Source organism: Miniopterus natalensis, chromosome 5 (genome assembly GCF_054644295.1).
Source record: "Miniopterus natalensis isolate mMinNat1 chromosome 5, mMinNat1.hap1, whole genome shotgun sequence".
Taxonomy (NCBI): Eukaryota; Metazoa; Chordata; class Mammalia; order Chiroptera; family Miniopteridae; genus Miniopterus; species Miniopterus natalensis.
In genome coordinates, this window is record NC_142085.1 from 23,373,621 (window position 1) to 23,396,797 (window position 23,177).

Genomic DNA, 23,177 nt, shown 5'->3' on the forward strand with positions numbered 1-23,177 from the left:
AGTTCCATATGGAGCCATTCTCACAAGGAAAAAGACACATCAAGTTTAATAAAAAATGTCCCTTTGGGGCCCACTGTCCTACTACTATATGTTCCTGTATTTAAAGTAAGAGAAAACAATTCTGGTTTGTATTACAAAATTTTTTTTTTTTTTAAATAATGGGGAAAAAAGGAAATTTTTAAATATTAAATTTTCCAGTTCACTGAAACTTGTCAAATAACATCTGTAAACATACTTCTTGGCCTTTATTATTCTAAATTTCATAGTAACTACTTAACCAACAGCCTCCAGGTTTGCTGATTTTGCCATCTCTTGGTCTATCCACTTTTTCCATCTCCACCACCCACCGTCATGCAGGTGGCCATCGTCTCCCCCCGAATGAACCCTGCACCCATTCTACAACCACACTGGCACTACTACAGTCCAAGCGAGGGGCTGCAGAACTAAAACGTGATGCTATCTGCCCAACCCAACCTTCCCAAGGCTGCCGACTGCTTTTAGGATAGCAACCGAAATTCCTAGTTAGCACAATCTGGCCCACCAACTACCTGCCTGGCATCACCTTACCCCACACACTTCCACTTCACTCTCAGCATCCTTGTCACACCAGCAGGCTTTCCTCTAGCTCTCAGAAGGCTCTGTGCTCCTCCAACTCATCCTAGAACTTGTACCCAAGCTGCTCCCTCTCCCTAGGACATCCCTTCCCTCTCCACTCCTACTAAACTCCTACTAGAACTATGAATGTCATTCTAATCATCCTCCCTAGGAAGAGCCTTCCTCCACTTTGCAGAGGCCATTAGACAACCATGTCACACTCTCTTTGCCCCACACCCCTTTACTACTTCCCCTCATGATCACATCCCCTCACTGCATTGGTCTGGTGTGGAGCAGGCACTCAGGTATCCGAGTGAATGGCAGCATGATTTCTTTACCTCCTCCTTCAAACACTGGGGCAAAGGAGCATGCCACTTCTCTTCCAAGCAAACCTGTCCACCCTCACACAGCTGGGGTTTTTATTCTGGCAGGGAGAGGGGAGTGGCTTGCACAAATGGAACGAAGGAAATCACAGAAAATAAAAGACATTTTTCTAAATGTTTGATGAGTTGCTAAATAAGGTTTCAACTATTTAGATGTGACAATGGAAATGTTAAAAAAGGAAATTCTCATTCAAGTTTCCTTTTAAGACCAATGGTACGACTGAATGCCCGTGTACATTACGGACATTTATCAAGGGAAGAAAGTATGAAAATAGTTCACACTATCCCAGGACATAGATACCAATCCCCAAAGCTCTTGTGAACTTTGAGGAGGTAAGCGTACTTGGTCACACTGACAAATCAATCAGACTGACGATCTGGTAGAACTGTATTCTTAAAAACAGGCCCTCCATATAATTGTAGCACATACCTCATTGTAAGCTAATCTCATTATCTATATTTATATTTATGAGCTTTTAGCCATTACTATATTTGATACAAATCTAAATTTTCTTTTCTACATAATATCCAATTATGACCTAATCACCTCTGCCCCTTGTTGACAATATGTGCCAATAGTGCCCTAGGGGCACTGATACCAGCCCTCCAACGGGTGACCCTCTGATCAGCCACCAATATCACCATTTGCTGGTAGGCAAACACATGTGAGGGTGTGAACAGCGAGTGAGAAAAGCACTTGATCATCAGGGAACTCACAACTCCTCTCAGGGTCAAGAGCTGCATGGCCCAGGAAGTGCTGCTCCCTCTACGCCTGGGGGGACGCTGCCACACTGCTAACAGTCATGGTGGTCCTCATGGTCTTCCCCACCAAGCCCAGATGACGACTCTTACCACAGTGCTCCGGGCTGCCGCCACCCACTGGGCCAGGCATGCAATGTTTGCGGGCAGCTCTAACATTACAGAGTCTATCAGAGGCAGTACTGTGAAGAGCGACCTGTCCATAAAGTCTAATGACTGCAGAGTCAAAGCTTGGTCAGGATTTGCTCTCTATAACCTCGGGCTCTGAGCTGTGTGCTGGGGCATGTTCACATAGGAACTAACCTGGGAAATGAAGTTATTGTGCAAAGAGCCTGATTTTCCTTTAATAAAGAAGTCGCCTCCTTCCGGCGTTTCCTCATGTTGTCTTCAACGGTGTTGAACTCGGACATGGTTCCTCCATATGGCTGTCCAGGAGTCCCTTCAATCATGTAACTCCCATACTCCGGTCTCCAAAGCGTAGGGTGGCTACAGAAGGAAACAATCCGCTCCACCTTATTTTGCTGCATGCAGTCTACTCAGCTTTTAGATCTTTTAAAAAGTTGCCTCAAATATCTTAGAAACTATTAGGTATAAATAAACCTAAAAACTCCTTTACAATTCCCAAAGGCCATTAATTTTTCAAAGCTATTCAACCATGTTAGGGTTAAAAGTACTGGGTCCAAAATATATATAAATAACTGAAAATGCACACAGGGCACTTTCTGTTCAAGACCAGCAAGTCCCCTGTGCAGAAAAGGAGATGAGGCCTTCAGGGCTCTTTCAGTTCTGTGCTGAGGTGCCTACTCAAGTGCAACCTACCAAGATCTAGTGAGGAAGAAAACGAACTGCAGAGTACAGGCCTCCTTCACCTGTCTATTTAAATAAATAGACAGCCAAACAAAACATCCCTCCAGCCAAACAAAACCCATCTGCAAGTTTTATCCAGTGTCATAGTTTATGATCTCAGTAACACTATAGCAACTTTTTTTTAAATAATAGTAAACAGGCTTTATATTGACTTTACTATTCTAAGTGCTTTATTATATTAATGGATTCAAAATGTCAGTACCCTACAAGGCACATATTATTATCCCTACCTTAAAGGTGAGGACTCAGGCACAGAGAAGTTAAGTGATTTGCGTAAGGTCACCCAGCTATTAAAGACAGGAACCAGGATTTCAACTCAGGCAACTGTTATCACAGCCCAGGCTCTAACCTGCTATGCTATCCTGTCTCCTTTACATCTGAGGAAAGAGTGTATGCTAGTAGTTCTGACAGTTTCAAAAACACCTAAACAAGCTTTCAGCTTACTTTGGGTTTGTCCTTTCCCCTTTTTCTTGTAGAGTTTCAAGAACTTCTTCTCCAGACAGGACCAACTGGACTTTTTTATTTTCATGATCAAAAGACACCAACATGTATTCCACCTGTTGAAACCAAGGAGAGAAAGATGAGCATTATTCCAGTCTGGTGCTCAGAGCGACTGTTAAGAGAAGAAGGCGGGGAAACATGGAGGTTGGAAAGGAAGACAATAACTGGACGCTGTCACATTTTCATACACTACAGCACATAAGCATGTTTGCATAATATGAAAACCTGGAGAAAATAGACAACAGTGGCATTGAAGACAAGAACTCTTATATCTCAATTCCTTCCTTCCTCTGATCTACTTCTTATCCTACAGAAAGGTCAAGATGCCTATTTTGACAATTTGTACTGCGAGAGAGAACTATTTCAAAGCTAAGGTTCTATAAATTACAGCTGCAAGAAGTTGCATTTTAAAATTTATTTCCTCAATTGGCTTACTATAAGTTTATGAAAGTGATTATTTAGATATTCCGATCAAGGTAGATGATCCTTCCTTACTGGCAGGTTATTAACTAATTCACTGTACGTCTCACTATTGGAGAGTTCAATGATCAACTCACCAATATGGAGCAGTTATTTTAGGGGTTTCAACCACTTAGTTTGGGTTTTTCAATAATAACGTAAGACAACTTCCTGACTCGGAAGCCAGATCAAACTGGCAATGCAAGGTGCTCTAGTGCATTTATAACAATGCCTGGGGGGATTCTGATAACAATCAAGAGTTCAGTACCAAAGTAACACTCTTCTGGACAGAGGACACGGTGAACCTGCTTTTGTTTTCCCTCAAATCGCGTGCTTTAAATCATGACTTTGATATAAACAGTGAAGATTATGAATCACCATGACTGAAACACACACATTACCTGTAAGTGAAAGGTATGGAGCTGGATCATTCAGGCAAACACCCAAGAGTACCTTTTGCAAAAGACAGAGAACAGGAGGCAAACTGATGTCCCACAAAGCAGACCAGTACACAGATGTATTTATTTTATTTGGCTTATCACAGTATTAAAATTTTTTAAAAAGGGGCAAACAACAATACATCTACTACCTGACAGTTACACGTAAATCCGGAATCCCAGCCTTAGAAACACACACCCAGAAGCCCAGCAGTATGCTGGGGTCCTGCAGGCCAGGGGCCAGGCTGCTCTCCTCTGAGGCAGCGCACTGTGGTCTGCAGTGGCCTATTCCCTTAGGTATGTGTGCCTGCCCAGTCCTGGAAGGCATGTGAGCCAGCCATCCCTATCACAGAAATGGTAACATTCAAGAAACTGTTTTGCCCTTCAACTAAGAAATATAATTATAAAAGGGGGGGAAATGTTAGTAACCATGAGAAATGGCTTCAACAACAAAAAAATAAACTTTCAATTAACTTTTATTGCTGTGGACTGTATGTTTTTGTCCCCCTAAATTCGTAGGTTGAAGCCCTTAATCTCCAATGTAATGGTATTTGAGGCGAGGCCTCTAGGGGGTAATTAGGTCAGGAGTCCTCATGATGGGATTAGTGCCCTGAGTAGAAGACATGAAAAATGATCTCTCTTCACCATGTGAGGACACAGCAAGAAGGCAGCCATCTGTAAGCCAGAATGAGTGCCCTTACCTGGAACTGAATCTGCCCACACCTTTGATCTTGGACTTCCCAACCTCCTGAACTGTGAGAAATGTCTGTTTAAAACACCCAGTCTATAGTATCTGTTACAGCAGACTGAACTGACAAGACAGTTACCTTATCAATGAGTTTAAGTTCCCACTCACACTTCTCCATTAGAATATTTTAGTTCAAAAAACAGGTAAGACTATACTTGATATAAGTACAAGAACCAGAAATGTGAGATTTGCACCTATATAATCAATCACTCAATGTCAAATTCCTGAAATCTATGGGCTACAGAATCTGGAACTGCTCCCAATTTTAAGTACAGGTTTTCAGATAGCATCTACAGATCCATGACTCCCTAAGAGCTAAAACATGATGGGACAGGAAACTTTGTTTAGTATTGGGATGAATATATGAAATATCATAGGTATGAGAAAGAAGTTTACCTCTAAGTGAGCATTATGAGAAAAGGTATACCATGAACTTTCCACTTATGGATCCTAATCTTCACACCCATCGTGCAAAGTTGGCGTGATCACCCTTTTTACAGATGGGCAGAGGCTCAGAGATGCTGAGTAAATTGCCCAAGACCATGGTGTCATAGGAATATGAACCCAGCTCTGTCTGGCCTCAAGGCCCAACACACCTTGTTGCTAGGACTATAGAGGATGCTAGTCTTATTAGTGATAGCTTTTTAAAAATTATTGTAAGCTATATGAGGCAGGCAAAGGTTATAATACTGGCTGAAAATCTCTCAAATTGATTATGCCTCAGTTTTATGAGGTGGGCCTGACATTGTATCATAGTAGTAGAGATGTACCAGTTTTGGTTACAGATTTAAACAGGTGGATCAGCTCATTTCTTCGGCCCAGGACAGAGCTCCTGTGTGCTCTATGCAGCATTCCTACCTATCCCAGTTAGAAGGAATCCTCCTCCTTCCATCACTGGTTCCAACATTATCTGCCTGGCAGCCATCTGTTATCAGGGTTAAGTTATCTTCTAAACCAGATAATATGCTTCCTGAAAGATGAAGAGAAACTTCCTAGCTTACTGGGTTGCCATCATTTACTATCACAATGAGCAAGAACTTTTGTACTAATTGTATAACCTAAATTGAAATAACTTTTGTTAGTTTCCTAGTTTTGAAATAATTGAAATCCTTGGTTTTCAAGTCACTCTTAGCCCACAACTTAAAGCATAGGGAGGGCAAAAGAACAAAAAGCTTAAACTCAGTTTGAGTTTTAAATATCAGCCAAATGGATGACATTTAAAATGCTAACAAACCAAACTCTCCTTAATTAAAAAAAGAATATCCACAATCTCATTAAGCAAATGAAACAGAAAATTATCAGAATATTTCTCAGATGAGAAAGAAAAACTTCCTTTTGGATAAAATCTAATTTCAGTTAGAAGCCTCAGGATTCCCTGAAGATTTTTCAAACTCAAATTTAAGGCATTCTGAGGTAATTGTTCCCTATAGTCACCTTGATCTTTCTGTACCAGTGCTGAAAATGGTTCTTTAACCTCTTGGCTTTCTGTTATCTTAAATCATCCTTCCCCCATCAACTTCAATACATTTATGTCTATTTCTAATTCTAGTTCACACAAACACTCAAATAATTAACTCAATCTTTAAGAGTCAAACTAGAACTGAACAAGATTTTAGTTCAGTAACCTAGCTGTTGAGAGATAATAAAAAGTGATTCAGCGGTTGAGTGTCAACCTAGGATCCAGGAGATGGAGGTTCAATTCTAGGTCAGGGCACATGTCTGGGTTGAGGGCTTGATCCCCAGGTCGGGGTGTGCAGGAGGCAGCCGATCAATGACTCTTTCATCATTGATGTTTCTATCTCTCTCTCTCCTTCTCTTCCTCTCTCTGAAATCAATAAAGATGTGTGTGTGTGTGTGTGTGTGTGTGTGTATAAGTGATACAATAAGACAATGTTCTCCGAATATGAAATACCTAAAGCACAGTGATTTTACTAATTCTGGATTTTTTCCCCATCCTAAATCTTTTTGCATCCAAAGTATGAGAGGAAAAGACAAAATCAAAGAGAAAATGACAAAACAAGATATAGAGGCCCTTCTGTACACAACATAGATTCCTTAGATTCTAAGGATTAAACTGTAACAGCTTCCTGACTTCAAATAGCATGTAGACGGCACACCCAGAGTTTTATTACAGCAGCATCTATGTGTATACACATACGCACACACACCTCTAAAAGTGCATGCATGCCCAAAGAGCATTGTAAGTGGACTGTAGAGTGACCAATTCGAATTTGGATAATTAACACATCATTTGGAAAAAGCACAAATAGCCACGGCACTACTCTCAGTACACAGGTCACAATGCCCTAGATGTAACTTAGGGAAACTGCTTCTTGGTGCCCATCAGTTGTCTTTTTTAGTGGAGGGAGAATAAGCCCCATAAAAATAACCTACCGCTCTTTGTGAGACACTCATATTTTTAAAATGTACACTCACTTTTTCTACAAATGAAAATTAAAACCCTTTAAATTTCATTGCAAAAGGCTAAATGGCTAAATTTTATCCCACTAGAATAACAGTCACAAATATCCCTGAGCTGTTTAATCAAAGACAAAGGCACATTCAAAGACTATTATATAGTTTACTGTTACACAGTGTTGCTAGGAACGACCGGACACAGTAACCCTCTAGTTATTTAATGCAGGTTTGCACAAGCACAAGGTGCTTTATTCATCTGAAATTAGGCCAATAAACAATCTTAATTGAGGGTGATGTAAGTAACCAGTACAATGCTGAACATATAATAGAGGGTGAAATACTTGTGGCATTAGAGTTCAAGATAACAGTAAATATTAACTGTTAATATTAAAATTTTTAGTATTTACGTTGTTTTTAAATGACATTTACCAAGTTTAAAATCAAAGTTTTCCTCTTTAAAACTACAACAAGAACAACAAAAACATTTTGATATTCTACCATTAAGGTAAGCATTTCAGGGAGCTTAGAATTTAAGGAAAGGCTAGACATTTTATAAAATACATATTTTTAAATTTCTACTCTTTGGAGGTGAAAACAGTGCTTCATTCGGCAAACAATCTACTTCTCTAAGACTCAGAATCAGTTGTAGGCGGTTTCCCTATTTAGGGAGGTTATACTTTGAGAAAATTCCTTTGTCTCTAGTCATCCTACTGAAATTCAAAATTCAGGGTTGGGGGCCAGCTCCAGTATTCACTGTTGGCTCTCTTCCACTGGCCCAAGCCTATAGTCCTGACTCCTCCTAGAACCACCTGCTGCTTCTCAGAGACCCAGTTTTCTCCTTACACTAACTTGAAAAAAAGCCCACTGGCCTTTTTGAGGGTTATGGTTCTAGTGAGAGTTGATGACAAACCAGTGCCCAAACAGCATCTTGCTCCCTCCTCTGCTGTGCCTGCCTCCCTTACATCCCCATTTGCTTCATCCTTTCATCTACTCAAGAAAGCCCTGTGCTGGGAATACTGTGAAGAGCCAAGCAGACGTAGTTCCTGCTGTAAAGCTTACATTGTGGCTGGAGCCACAGCTAATAACACAACATAGCTGAATGACCTTCGTGAATGCTTGAGATGTGCATATGTAATAGAATCTGATCCAGTCTGGGAGATCAGAAGGCTTCCAGGAGGATGGAGACTGCCCAAAGGAGAGGGTCTGCTGATAAAATATAAATCTAATCTCCCACAGGATTTCCCTGACCACCATTCTGACTGCAGCAGAATCACCTGTCTGGCTGGTCAGAGATGCAGATAAGCCAGTCCCACCCCACAGAGATCATGTCACAATAGTCCTTCTCTAGATTATAAGCCTACTAACTATGCTTTCTGTCCAGAAGACTATTTCCTCATATGGCAAAATATGAATGACTAATATTTTTGAGCACTCTCAACCATCTAGTTGGATGGCACCCATTTCCATATCCACCATGATACCCAAACTTGGAGGACCCAAAAAGGTGCTAGCCATAGTGACACTCTTTAAAAAAAAATCACCTATACTTAGATAGGGAAGACCTGAATGACAAGACCAAAAGAGCAGCTAAGCTTAAAATAGTGGACCAACTTCAGTTAGAAATTCTAATATAGATGTAATAAAATTTGACATGGCTCAGAATTTGGTTTAAGGCAAACTTCCAGGTTAGAGATGTATAAGGATATTACTAAATATCAAAACCACTGTCTTATGTGGTAACATTTTGGGGAACCAAGTATGAAGCAGAAATTGTAACATGCGATTCTATATACTGTGTATGATATTTTAAACTGGTAGCTGTTGATATGTCAAGTTAAACCGTGCTCTGTCCCCCAAAGAAATGTTTTAGTAGTGTAGTCTCTAAAGTTATATCAAATTCTCATAATACAATATATTTTTACTTTTCCCACCTACTATGAAATGTCATTTCATATCACAGAATTACACAGGTGAACTCTAAGGAAGTTTACACTTTCAGAAACCAAAATCAATGTGGCCTCACCCTGACCTTATCTAAGTTGGCTTCCTAAAATAGACCAGCTTACAGAGCAGCAGAACAGCAATGAATTTCCTATATGATCAGGTGAAGTAACTTCCTTGAATCACTATCTTGACCCACACAGAGAAAACACATTTCTTCACATGACAAGATTAGTGACATGAAGAGTAAGTGAAAAAATTTAGGGTTTTAAAAGAGAGAAACTGGGAGCTGCTGGAAAAATTGTGGTGAATTTCCTACAGGGAACAATGACACCTTTCATTAAAGGGAAAGATTAAAACCATGTTGTCCATTACTAGGCACATGTGGCTATTTACAATTAAAATTAATTAAAATGCAGTTCCCCAAGTCCCACTAGTGGCTACCCTACTGACTAAGCAAATATTTCTATTACTGCACATAGTTGTACTGAACAGCATTGGAGTAAACTCAATAGATGCCACAACCCTGGAGCTGTACCTGGACAAATGAATTCATTATACAGGAAATCCCTGAATGTAGATCTGCTCTTTTATGGCCTACAGACAGAATGAGGCATTTCATCTCTGGCCTTGAAAATTTACATTGGCTGACTTTTTTTTTTTTTTTTTATACCATAGCACTACACTTCAGGCATATGTCAGTTTTAATTTCTGATGGTTATAAAGGCCATGTTAAGGCACACCTATTATTTCTGAACCAAATCTAACAGGGCCCAACCAGTCTTCTCACACAAACGAACCTCAGAAAAGGTAGCACATAAGTTACCAGTGGTGGTGTTTGCTATGGGCACCAAGTTAATGCAGACAGTCTGCAATAGAGAAACCTGAACATAAACCAGAAGACTCTTCCTCCTAAAGAAACAATATTGTAAATATAAGTAGTTTTTATTTACCTCAAAACATCTGTACTTTAGTACTTATAGCTTCTGGGTTCTAACGACAAGTTAATTCTTTGGCTTTTTCCTAAGAACATATTCCCCTGCCAGAGTCCCAGTTACCATGTGGCTGGCAAGAAAGAGGGTATCCTGGTTCCCAGATACAGGCTGCTTTGAATCAATTTTTCTGCAGGGCTCAGCTGGAGGGGTAGGGGGAGTGTGGGGGAGCGGGGCCACATCAAGAACCTCTGAGGTGGCTCCTACCAGGTACAGAGCACTCAGGACTTTAGCAGAGGCAGGACTGTTGCTAGAGAACACCCACCCTCCACGGTGCAGCCCAGCTCAGGGCCTGATGTACTACTAGAGCTGAGCAAGCAAGAAAGCAAGCATGTTTCCTTGTGGTATATGTAAGTTAGGTTGGCCTAAATTCAGAGACTGCCTATGAGAAACTCAGGGTTTTAGTTCTTAGGAACTGGTGGTAGACTAACTCACCCAACAAAGGGGGAGCTAAAAAAAAAAAAAAAAAAAGAAGAAGAGTGCTTTCTAAAGAGACCGAGAGCAAATGCTACCACAGAGGAATTCTAACTCCAAAGTAACTGCTGTGCTCAAAGGGAGCCCACTGGAAGGTGGAGACTTGTTACATAAACTCCTTCACTGCTGTATTTGAGAGATTCATGTTAAAGGAGTAAAATTTCAAAAAGATAAGTCAAAGCTCCTGACTCCGGGCTCTAATTCTAGCCCACTACCTGCCACCATGGGATGAAGCTGGCCCAGGCTGCATAGTGATCAAGTGAGGTCTGCCTGATCTTCCCGGGAAAGGCTCGTCTGCAGCTGCCTTTTCATAGGGCTCCATTGCCAGTAGATTACTAGCTGGGAATCTGTGGCCACATTACTAAACCTGTCAGCATTTGTCCTGCAGACAGAGAAACTGACCAAGCATATTCAATAGTATAGTTTTGAAAGAACTAGAAGGGAATCATTGGCCATCTGGTACCAAAATTACTTAAGCCTGCATTTGTGACTCTAAGACAGTTATAATGTAGTTCACAAACAAACAAAACCCCTACTTTCTTTGTTGACACCGCCACTTCCTCTATTCTTTCTTCTTTTCCTTTCTACCTTCAATCTCATCTTGGGTTGCAGCCTACAGCCCCAGAACTCTTTTCCTCCCGTTATCTGGGAGGTGGTCCCTAGGGGAGCAGCTAGGAGTGCATGCTTTGCAATCAGTTTGAATCTTATTAACTCCTGAGTTTGTTTTCTCTTTTGTAAAATGGGGAGAATAGCTACCTCATAGAGCCACTGGGGAGGATTCCATAAAATAATGCATGTAAACTGCTACAACAGCAGTATGCACACAGTACCACTCAAATGCTAGTGGTTATTTTCTAGCTCTAGGGCAGTGATACACTTATTAAGGCAGAATAGTGTCTTATAAGTGTTTTTCGAATGTTGGTTACAACCCCGTAGCAGGCCATGGGGTTGTAATCAACACTACAAAAAAACTTGAAACGAAGTAGTACAAAATATCAGAATATGTCACTTATGGGAAAGAGTACTGTTTCACCGAATTATTGTTTCAAACACCATTTGTTTCAGGTACTGTTGGTCTCAGTCAAAGGTGAAGCTACTAGTGTAGAATATGCCCAGCTCTACAAGGAGGCAGACCTGGCTGTGCTCCTTCACCACACAGATCAAGTCACTCCCCTCCTTGAAATTTCAAAGGGCTCACACTCAGCAAAAACTCCTACCCCTCACCAAGAGCGTTCAGTCGATCTTCCGGCCTCTGCTTCCTCTGTATCAACGTCGTCTCCCCCATCACCACATCCCAGCCACAGCGGCCACCTGTCTGTTTCTCCATCCACCACTTCAGGGCCTTGAGGCACTTTTGTTCTCTCTGGTTGGAAAGACTCTCAGGCCTTCAAATAGCTGGCTTATGTGGGCCTCAAGTCCAATGTCACCTCTTCAGGGAAACCTCTGCTGACACCCCCCAACACTGTGACCCCCTTCTTGTTGCCACCCCCAAGAGGCACCAAGCACACTAGTGCCTCCTGGACTTGTGCAAGGTGGCTACCCTGCCCAGAGCAATCTTCATTTTCCTTCTATTGTCACAAATATTACAATTACAGACATTTAGAATGCTTTCTGATCTTAGTTTCAACATCTGGAAAATAAGAAAAAAATACACCATAATATCCCTTCCAGCTCTAAGCTACTGTTTCTGTAATTAAACTCTTCCAGAAATCCTCTTAGTATATAACTATCAATTTTTATTCACTCTCAAATACAATGCATTACTTACTTTGCATTGCCAGGAAAGTAATTTTACTCAAATGCACTTTCTTGTTACTAATGTTTCCCTCTTCCTTTTAAGCATATGATCTCTTTAAAAACTGCATGTATATATATTAGTGGAAATCTTTCTAAAACTGATTACCTCCTCTTCTGCTATCAACCGGAAGACAGTAAAGACACCTTCACTTTTTATTAAGGCTTCAGGCTTCATTAGCAACCTCATTTCTAATTAGTCCCAACAGAGCAAGGCCCTGGAGACCCAAGGCTGCTGCATCTAGATTTGCTTTTCAGTTGCTCTTTCTGAATTAGTCTATCATCTCTGCCTCAAATGGTTTTTTTGTATTTCACCCTGAGCTGGGAACCTAGATGAAAGGGCTTGCAGGAATTGTGTATAAAGCCAGTGATCTCTGGGTAAGGACCCAAGACACACATCCAGGAGTAAAGTGCATGAACTCTGTACTAAGAGGGCTTTTGTTTACTTCCTAGTTCCTACTCTTTGAGTAACAGTCAGCAGATCGTGGCCCTGTGGGCCCAGAGGAGAGGACTCCCGTGCTTAGCATGGGCAGGACTGTTGAAAAGTGTGCTAGATAACAACATACCTTCCAAGTACCTGAATTGTGTCAAATGTAAATATTTAGAGAGGGATGCCCGGCTGGGCGTGACTCAGCGGTTGAGTGTTGACCTAGGATCCAGGCGATCAGGGTTCAGTTCCTGGTCAGGGCACATGCCTGGGTTGCGGGCTGCAGCCAATCAATGACTCTCATCATTGATGTTTCTATATCTCTCTCTCCATCTCCTTTCCTCTCTCTGAAATCAATAAAGATATATATATTTTTTAAAAGTTTAAAAAATAAATAAATAAATAAATAAATATTTGGAGAGGGAAATGAAGGAAGCACCCCAAATAACCTCTTTAGGTTCATATCAAGCTTACAGTTCTCAGAGTATATACTTTACAAACAAGATTTAAAAAAAACTCACAAAAACAAACGTAACTTTCCAGTGTTTAAGGTCAACTGTTACAACCCCTAACTGTTCAAAAACAGAGTCCCTCACCTTAGGATTTTGTTTTAGGGCTGCTAAGTCAGCATCCAGTTCAAAATGAAAGAAGTTAACTGACCCCAAAAGGACTAAAAAGAGGAGCTGGGGGAAGAGAGACTAAGACAGTGGGTCTGTGTGAATACTAATGTAATCCAGAACATCCGGTTTGGGGGTTCCTTTGTAATCTTGCTGTAGAAATACGTTTACCTACCAAATCCTGACCATAACAGACACAAAAATCTAAGAATACAGAAAGCTCTCCAAGGAGTATCCAACAGAGTAGAACCTTCACCATATGAACTTCCAAGGACATAGTAATCTAGAAAATGAAGTTTTCCAGGTACTTATAAAGGTATATCCAAATGACCTCTTTTGGCTAGAAGTCTGAGGCTTACTCATGTTTCCCCATCTTCTAAAACGTCTGAGAAACCGAACGTTTAAGTGGAGACTCAGGATCATCATCCTAGCACTCAATCCATTACAATCATTTACAATATACAACAGAGATGACTTAGCCACAGAGATACTACTTAAGTGACCCAAACTCATGTGCTTTCTCAGTTCAATTCTGTTTCTGAAAATTATAATCGCGATTTCAAGGACTCTGCAAGCTGTGAAAATATACATGGAGCTTTGTGCCATTTATTTTGGCCAGAAACCAATTTTTGCTTTTCCCAAGTTCTTAATATGTTTGGAATAGCCTTCAGTCCCTGCCTAACCAGCAAATCCAATGGCTTCATTTCAGCTCCCATCCTTCCATACCTCCGGAAAGCCTGCCATCCTTCTCCCACACCTGGCGGTCCTACTGCCCTTCTCAGGATCCCACACTAAACCTGACCCCTATGTGTGTATTCATCAGGCCTCTGTGCACCAATGTTTCCTTCCTCTGGTTACCCTGCTCTCCATCTTCAGGCCGGTGGCTGCGCAGGCACACACAGCCAGCTCAGGTGTTGCTCCTGCTGTCTCCTCACTGTCCACCTAGAAGAGGTGGGCTCCTTAAATTCAAGGTTCCAAACCAAATATCCAAACCAGCTCCCTCAGAAACTATCTCCACAGAGATTCTTACTCAATTGGTCATCTAAGCTAGGATGTGAGTGAGAGGCTTAAACACTCAGGTGCCAGGTGCTCAGATTCCTCCTCAAAGTAGCTCCTTAATATGAGTAACTACTTCTAGAGCCTCAGGCCAGACTCTCTCCTCTCTCTGTAGAGATGTTCTGTAGACGGTGGGCTCCTTGTCCTCAGTGACCCTTCCAAACCCATTTTTCACACTGTCAACAAAGGGATCTATCTAGGGGGGAAAAAAATCACCTTGTACCATTCCTGGACTTACAATACCACGTCTGCCCTAAAGAACTTTCAACAGCCTGAACCTAACCCACTTTTCTAACCTTAACCTCCAGCCATTCCCTATTCCCTGCTTTGGTCCTATGTTATAGCAGTACTCCCTCAACTTTAGGCGCCTTCATAATTTCATATTTACACATGCCCTTTGAGAGTCTACCAGAAGATTCCCCCATCTATAAGACTCCCAGAATCTCCAGATAGAGCAAACCCACCCCACCAACCACTGGGGTTCTTCAAGGGCAGAGAGCTTCTCTCTTTTCTTGGTTTCTCTCTTCAACCCCATTACCTAGCATAAGAAGTCCTCAATATATAGTAGGTACTCAATAAGCACTTCTTAATTTAAAAGTCATCCACCATGGAAATAAAGGCTTTAATGTTTTGCTACATGTAAGTAAAGGTTAAATCTCAGCTTTTCTGAGGGAAACATTTTGCAATACCATCCTTGCTTTTTATAAAAAAGCTGTGAGCCTCAGTAAACCTATGTGAGCAAGTTAAAGGAAAACATTTCTAGAAACCTAATATCTATAACTTTATAATTAGATTAGTTTCTCAGCCAGTAAAATATGTTACCTTAGGAAAATGCTAAACCCCAAAAAGTGACAGGGCAAGGAAATGGATTCTACCATTTCTGGCACACATTTCCTGATTTTCATGGAGTTTAAAGCATTCTGACACAGTTAAATTGTTAAAAGATACTGTAAGTATATGTATCTATATATAAAAGCATGTATTTCAAACCAAATAATAGGATTTCTTTCACTTGTCGTCTTACAGATGAGGAAATTGTGGTCCAAAAATGTTAAGTTCCATATGTCAGATCACACAACCATTTGAGGGAAGACTCAGGGCTTGGATGCCTATATCTTCAAATTAAAGTCCATTTAGAAAATGTATGGCCCGGCCAGGCATGGCTTGGGAGTTGAGTGTCGACCTAGGATCCAGGCGATCACGGTTCGGTTCCCGGTCAGGGCACATGCCCGGGTTGCGGGCTCAATCAGTGACTTTCTCATCATTGATGTTTCTATCTCTCTCTCTCTCTCTCTCCTTTTTTTTTTAAAAAAGAAAGAAAATGTATGCAAACTTTCAAAATAATTATGTTTTCACCAAATACCTGGCCACAGGATGGTAACAGTGATACCAAGTGTTGAACATTATAGCATAAGGGCAAAGAAAATCCTAACTTTAAAAATCTGGCTACATCTTGGTTGCTGGAGATAAAACCATGAGGGTACCAAGCCTTTGGACAAAGTTTACAGTCAAAGAAGCAGAGCTGAAAGAACAGGAAAACTGGGAAAGACTTCCACTTCTGATCAAGATGGTATAACAGCGACCAATTTTACCCTCCCACCTGAAACGAGAACAAGAAAGAGAGAGTGAGAGGAGGTAGGGAGAGAGAGGGAGGGAGAATGAATGAATAAGAATATTGAAAAATAGTTTTTTCAAGACACCAGACAACCAAGGGCAGAATCCCGAGATATTGCGGGGGGGGGGGGGGCGGGGGAAGAGGGGGTATTAAGTGAGCCCTACAATTGCCCCAACTTATTGATGGAAGAGAAGCTGTAGCCCGGCCCGGCGTGGCTCAGCGGTTAAGCGTCGACCTAGGATCCAGGCGATCGGGGTTCGATTTCTGGTCAGGGCACATGCCCAGGTTGCGGGCTGCAGCCGATCAATGACTCTCTCATCATTGATGTTTCTCTCTCTCTCTCTCTCTCTCCCTCTCCTTTCCTCTCCCTGAAGTCAATAAAGATATATTAAAAAAAAAAAAACACCAAAAAACCCCCAAACAATTCTGTCTATTCCAGAACTGTTTAAAAAAAAAAGAGAGAGAAGCTGTAGATTATGGGCAGGGAGGTGAACCAGAGCCTGAAGCACTCCCTAAACTGAAGAGATGGAAGTGAAGGTCTGAGGAAACCAAGTCAATTAAAAGTTCACAGGACCAAGTACCAAAGAGAAGAGAGCTGCACATAAAACCCCCGAGAGCTGCAGAGGGTCCCCCTTAAGGATTCAGTAGTAAATCAACCCATGCATGTGAGGCAAGTACTTAAAGCTGAAATCAGGGTATGTCCCCAGAAGCCATAATGGAATAACTCCTAATTTAGGGCTACTGGATAAAGTACTCATGATGGTTTTGCCTCAGTAGAAGGGAACTAATTAGCCCTAAAATGAGACTTCTCTGGATCTGCCTAATGAATTGTAAAAGCAAGTCCTGAAAGGGTCAAACTATCTCCAAATAACTATATTCCAGGAACAAAGAATACTTTTGACTACCTAAGAATACTTTTAGGAATATACAAATATCAAGTACCCAACAAGGTAAAATTCATAATGTCTGGCATCCAATCAAAGATTACCAGAGATGTAAAGAAGCAGGAAAACATTCAAAATGAAGAGGGAAAAGATCCACTGAACCTGACCTTCAATGACAAAGATGATAGAATTAACAAAGACATTAGAACAATGATTAGGATTGTATTCCACACGTTCAAAAGTGAGTTTAGTAAGGTTGCAGGATACAAAATAAATATACAAAATCAATTTTATTTCAATATACAGTAGAGGGCAAAAGTAGGTTTATGGTTGTCCATATGGAAATACAATAATTAATAAATAACATAAGAATAAACTGTTTTGCGTACTCACAACTGTAAACCTACTTTTGTCCCAATCTGTATTAGCAATGAACAATCAGAAACTAAAACTTAAACTACAAAACACTGACAAGAGAAATTAAAGAAAACCATAAATAATTAAGGTGTATGTGTTCGTGGGTCAGAAGTCTCATTGTTAGGATATCAATTCTCCCAAAATTGACTTATAGATTCAATGCAATCCCAGTCTAAATCCCAGTAGTGTGTTTTGTTTGTTTGTGGTAGAAAGTGCCAAGCTGGTTCTAAAATTCATGTGAAATTCAAAGGGCCTAAGAGAGTCAAAACAAGTTCAAAAAGAACAAAATTGTGGAGCTAACACTACCCGATTTCACAACTTATTATAAAACTATAGCAATAAGAACTATGGTACTGCCATAAAGATAAATAGATCAATGGAACAGTACAAAAAAAATATCCAGAAATAAAACCATACATACTGATACTAGACAAAGGTGCAAGGTCATGCACCTTCCACTGTGGAGAAAAGACAGTTTCTTCAACAAATGGTGCTGGGGTAACATGCAAAAAACAGAAACCAAAAATCCATACCTTGCAGCATATACAAAAGTTAACTCAAAATGGATCACAGATCTAATAGTAAAAACCTTTGTGACCTGGGATTAAAGAAAGATGTCTTAGATACCACACAAAAAGCATGATCTATAAAAGAACAAATTGGACTACATCAATATGAGCAATTCCTGTTCTTCAAAAGACACAGTTCAGAGAATGAAAATAGGCTAGGAGAACATAGGTGCAAAAGTATATACCTGATATGACTTACATCCACAATACTTAAGGAACTCTCAAAACTCAGCAAGAAAACAACTCAAATAAACATGATTTTAACACACTTCACAAAAAAGATATAGAAATGGCAAATAATACCATGAAAAGATACTCAACATCACTGATCATTAGGAAAATACAATTAAAAATACAATGAAATACCACCACACACCTATTAGAATGGCTAAAATTACTGAGACTGAGTATACCATGTATTGGCAAGGATGCAAACAAACTGGAACTAGTATACACTGCTGGTGGAAATGGAAAATATGGTAAAACCACTTTGGAAACATTTGGTAGCTTCTTTAAAAAGTTAAAACACATCACTCCTGGATAAAAATCAGGATTGAAAGCATAAGTCCATACAAAAACTTGTACATTTATGTTCATGAATGCTTTGTTTGTAATAACTAAAAAATGGAAACAATCCAAGTAGTGCATAAACAAATTGTAGTATTTGATACAATGGAATACTACTCAGCAGTTAAAAAGAATGAACTACTGACACATGCAACAACATGAATGAATCTCAAAACATATGTGCAGAGTTTATTTATTTATTTATTTTTTTAAATATCTCTTTATTGACTTCAGAGAGAAGAAAGGAGAGGGAGAGAGAGAGAGAGAAACATCAATGATGAGAGAGTCATTGATCAGCTGCAGCCCGCAACCCGGGCATGTGCTCTGACCGGGAATCAAACCCCGATCGCCTGGATCCTAGGTCGACGCTCAACCGCTGAGCCACGCCCAGCTGGGCAATATGTGCAGAGTTTAAAAGCCAGACCAAAACAGTACATGCTGTATGATTTCCTAGATACAAAACTCTAGTAAATTCAAACTAAGATACGGTGAAACGAAGAAGATTCCCATGGGGAAGGGGAGGGCAGGGGAAAATTACAAAGGGGCACAAGGACATTTTTGGAGGTGATGGGTATGTTCATTATTTGGATTGTGATGATGGTTGCACAGGTGTATACATATATCAAAATTTATCAAACTGTACATTTTATATATGTGAATTTTACTGCATGTCAGTTATATCCAAATAAAGCTGTTACAATGTTTAAAAAACAACCTGGTTAAATCATGAACAGAGAATATTAATTAGTAAGCTCATCAGGATATGGTCCATCCAATATTATCAGCAATATCAGTAATGCCCCATATACAGTTTTCTGAGTTTAACAATACATTCAGATGACCTGAGTATCTAAAAATGTTCAAAGATACAAATTCTGATATTAAAGGTTCCATTCATATTCTGACATCTTTTCTCAAGATATGGGGTCTTAATGAACTTTACCTAAATTTATACCTCAAAATGAAGCTACACACACAATATTAGCAAATACATTTGCTAATATCACTTCTAGGCATTACTGTAAGTGGTATTAGAAGTGACACTCTAAACATTCAGAGGTATTCAAGTGATATGGGGGGGATATAATAACTGGTTCAGAAGTCCAGAAACATTTTTCTAGAGAAGCCAAGTGTACAGAAGTATTAAACTTTTTCTTCCATTCTATTTTCCTCATGCCTTTAAAAGTATAGCAAAACCTCTACTCATCCAGAACCATACAAAGACCTCTACAAAATGATCATATCTACTCATTGCACTTAAAACACCTAAGTGCACATAACCCTCACATACCAATGCTATTTCTCACCTTTCTGCCTTCATTACATTGTTCTTTTGCCTAGAATGCCTTCCCTTCTGTTCATCTAATTAACAGCCACACATTCTTAGGGTAGCTTCCCAAAGGTGGTGTCTGAAGAATTAGAATCACCTGAAGTGCTGTGTGTCTGTCTGTCTGTCTGTCTGTCTGTCTATCTGTCTCTCTCTCTCTCTCTCTCTCACACACACACACACACACACACACGGTCATCTGCAAACATGGGAGCTTCTGGAGGGTAATGAAAGTGTTTTATATGTACAAGTGTTTTAATATTTTTAATTTTGACTGTGTTGGCAAATATCTGGTTATATATACTTGTTAAAAATCACTGAACTACGTATTTAAAATGGGTGAATATTACTGTATGTAAATTATAATTCAATGAAATTGGTTTAAAAAGGAAGCCCATGCAAACATAACAAGCAAATGGCAAAAAATTGAGATTTGCCCCAGAAGTAGTAGTCAAGCTCACATTTAAGCCCTAAATTCTCAGTCCCAATCCCTAATATAAACAATGGGTCAGTTATCTGGTTTCCTAACCTTCAAAAATGAACCTCTTGGTACAAAAGGTAATTGGGGAGGGCGGGGAATCACCAGAAGGCTCCAATCATGTTTTACTCTTTTTCCTTCATTTCACCATTGTGCTTTAGGCACAAATCAATAAATGCTATTAAATTTAATATCCACAGTGACAGCTGAGAAAGAGAAAGATTCAACAACTTTGTTTAATGTGCCACAAACCCAAATCTTCACAAAGACTATCAATAAATAATTAACTTTTAAATACAATTTGGAAATACCATCAAAAATTAATAAGCTAATGGAATATAATTATATCTAAGCAGGCAAATTTCAAGTAATTAGTTTAAAAAACCCACACACATGGAATGCCTCATTCCCCTATGACCATTATAACTTAAATGAGATATACTGGATATTAAAAATGAAGTAAACATTTTAAGTTACCATTTATGAGTCTTAAAAGGTTAGGCTCTCACTTGTGAACTATTTCATCAACATTATCTCATTTAATCTTAATAGCCCTATAAGAAGGTATTATTGTCCCCATTTTATAGATGACAAAAATGAGGTTAAGAGAGATTAATTGGTCCAAATCTACACAAAACCTTCCATTAGACTAAAATGACTATGCTTTAGTCTATTCTAGATTTATAGCTTAAGATTGTTATTTTTGTTTTAAGATCATAACCTTAATCACTGACAAGCTATGCATTTTCTAAATAGTCACTTAAGCACTCTTAACCTACACAGGCAAATCTGTAGTTCAAAATCAATAGATGATACACCAACCTTTAAATCCCACCTCAGTTTTATTAGTTATATGCATATTAAGAACACACTCATATATATTAGAGACATATCATATTTTCCTCTCAAATTTCACACAGACTTTTCTGCTAACTAGAGGACAATTTACCTTCTTGCCTTTGAGAGCCACACTACATTGGGTTAAAAAAATTTAAGAAAAATTATGTTTGCTTTTAAATGTGTTCTGGCACCTCTGCAACCTGTGAAGTTTGAACTCTGTAAAGGGAGATTTGATGAAATCTCATACATTGTAAATAATCCAAAGCCTGGTATAATGTGTTTAAGAAATGCACCTGGAGTCAGACAGATTTCAATTCTGATAATGCCTCTGCCACTAAATAGCTGCAAAGGCCTGGCAGGTAGCTAATGCTAGAGTGATTATTAGGAAAAATTCAAGAGTTGCATGTATTGCCACATTTGCAGGATAGATTCCCTAGGTTTGTCTTTTATGTGCAGACTCCGAATTACAAACAAAATATGTACCTGAAAAGTTGTGTGTGAGCTGTGAAGAGAGAAGTGCATACTTTTTTTGCATATATATACAATGCTTAGCAATAAAGCACCCAGGAATATCCATCTTACTTTTCCCCTTCACTCCCCGAACCACCATCCTGGGGCAAAATGAACCTACGAGTTCCTGGCACCTAGGAGTCAGAACTTCTGTTTCCCACAGAAACGGTGCAAAGGGTTAGGACCTGTCACACTAAAGGTAAAACATTCAGCTCTAAGCTGATCTTGGAATCTACCTACTTACAAGGTTCTACTTTTTTGAGTTCCAATAAGCCAGCATACAAACACCTTTATTATACAAACCATTTTTACTGTGGCAATTGCTGATAGCCTTCTCTTTACTCAATGGTCTAAAGATTATCCCCAGGTAAATTTCAAAGACTAACATTCTAGTTTGAAAGATGTACATTATTTAAAAATGTACTCAAATCGTGTTTAAACTGTAAAAGCTGAGAGGGAAGGAGTGTCCAGCCCCTCACTTGCTTAATGAGGAAGCTGAGGCTCAGAATCACACAGGCAGTGGGCAGAATCACACACGGAATACAAAACAAGCAGAACTCCAGATCCATGGTTCTCTCGGATTAGATACTATCAGAGACACGCACTTTCCTAGTAACTAGGGCTGAGCACTTCTGAAGTGGCAGGCTCACCTTTCAGTTTCAAGGCACTTTTTTTTTTCTTTTTTAATCCAAGTCCATGGCCCCCTAAGTACACCACCAAAACTTCCCATATGAAAAGCAATATTTTGGTATCACACTAACACTGTCCAACATATCACATCCCAAACACCACTTTCTGTCTGCCAAGGCCATTCATCTCAGGGGCCATACTACCCACCACACCCTTCTCTACTCTTATCTGCCCAGCCTGCCCAAGGCTTCTGCATAAAAACAAGCTTGCTTGCTGTCTGCTGCTGCCTGAAGACTTCTACTCAGCAGATGTGATGGTGAATTCCTAGTATGTGTAAGGCTTACTGCTAACACTGGAGTAGTTAACTACTCTACTGCTCATCTAATGAGCTCATTTCAAAGGCTCACCTCATCAAGGAAGCCTTCCACTATAAATCTGAGACTTTGGCTTTCAAACTCCTTTAACTGCAACCATGGTAACAAATAATTTATATGTGACCCAATACACACCATCTCAAATAAATAACTCAGAAGTGTGACATGATATTCTTTACTATGTATGATAAATCAATATTCTTCATAGCATTCCATTTTTATAAAAGTTCCGGAGAGGAAAAAATCTAGGGGGATAGAGTAGATCATAAAATACAATACACAAATGAACACATAAAATTCAGATGCTGTAAAGAAACAATGAACTTTAGACTAAAACTGAACAATTATCACCAAACACAGTGTACCCCTTTTCTGTCTGAAAAGAAACCATTTATAGTAGAAATGTGAATTACTGGTCATACTTTTCTAACTTAAAACAGCACAATTCTTTTAATTGCAAGAGATAGAATTATGTTCCAATCTTAGAAATAGAAAAAGT

The 23,177-nt window shown here is 39.7% G+C and overlaps 1 protein-coding gene across 3 annotated transcripts in view; it reads right to left on the reverse strand.

Moving 5' to 3' along the window:
- GCLC (glutamate-cysteine ligase catalytic subunit) overlaps nt 1-23,177 on the reverse strand; it is a 43,440-nt gene that overhangs the window by 18,739 nt on the left and 1,524 nt on the right. For 2 of the 3 annotated variants that reach the window (XM_016198045.2, XM_016198044.2), the window contains exons 2-3: nt 3,048-3,160; nt 2,040-2,222 (exon numbers count right to left, since the gene is read on the reverse strand). In XM_016198045.2, the coding sequence (XP_016053531.1) occupies nt 2,040-2,222; nt 3,048-3,160 (296 nt within the window). Of the gene's footprint in view, nt 1-2,039; nt 2,223-3,047; nt 3,161-3,964; nt 4,162-23,177 lie in introns of those variants that run through there. The other variant, XM_087817447.1, reaches the window with a different exon arrangement.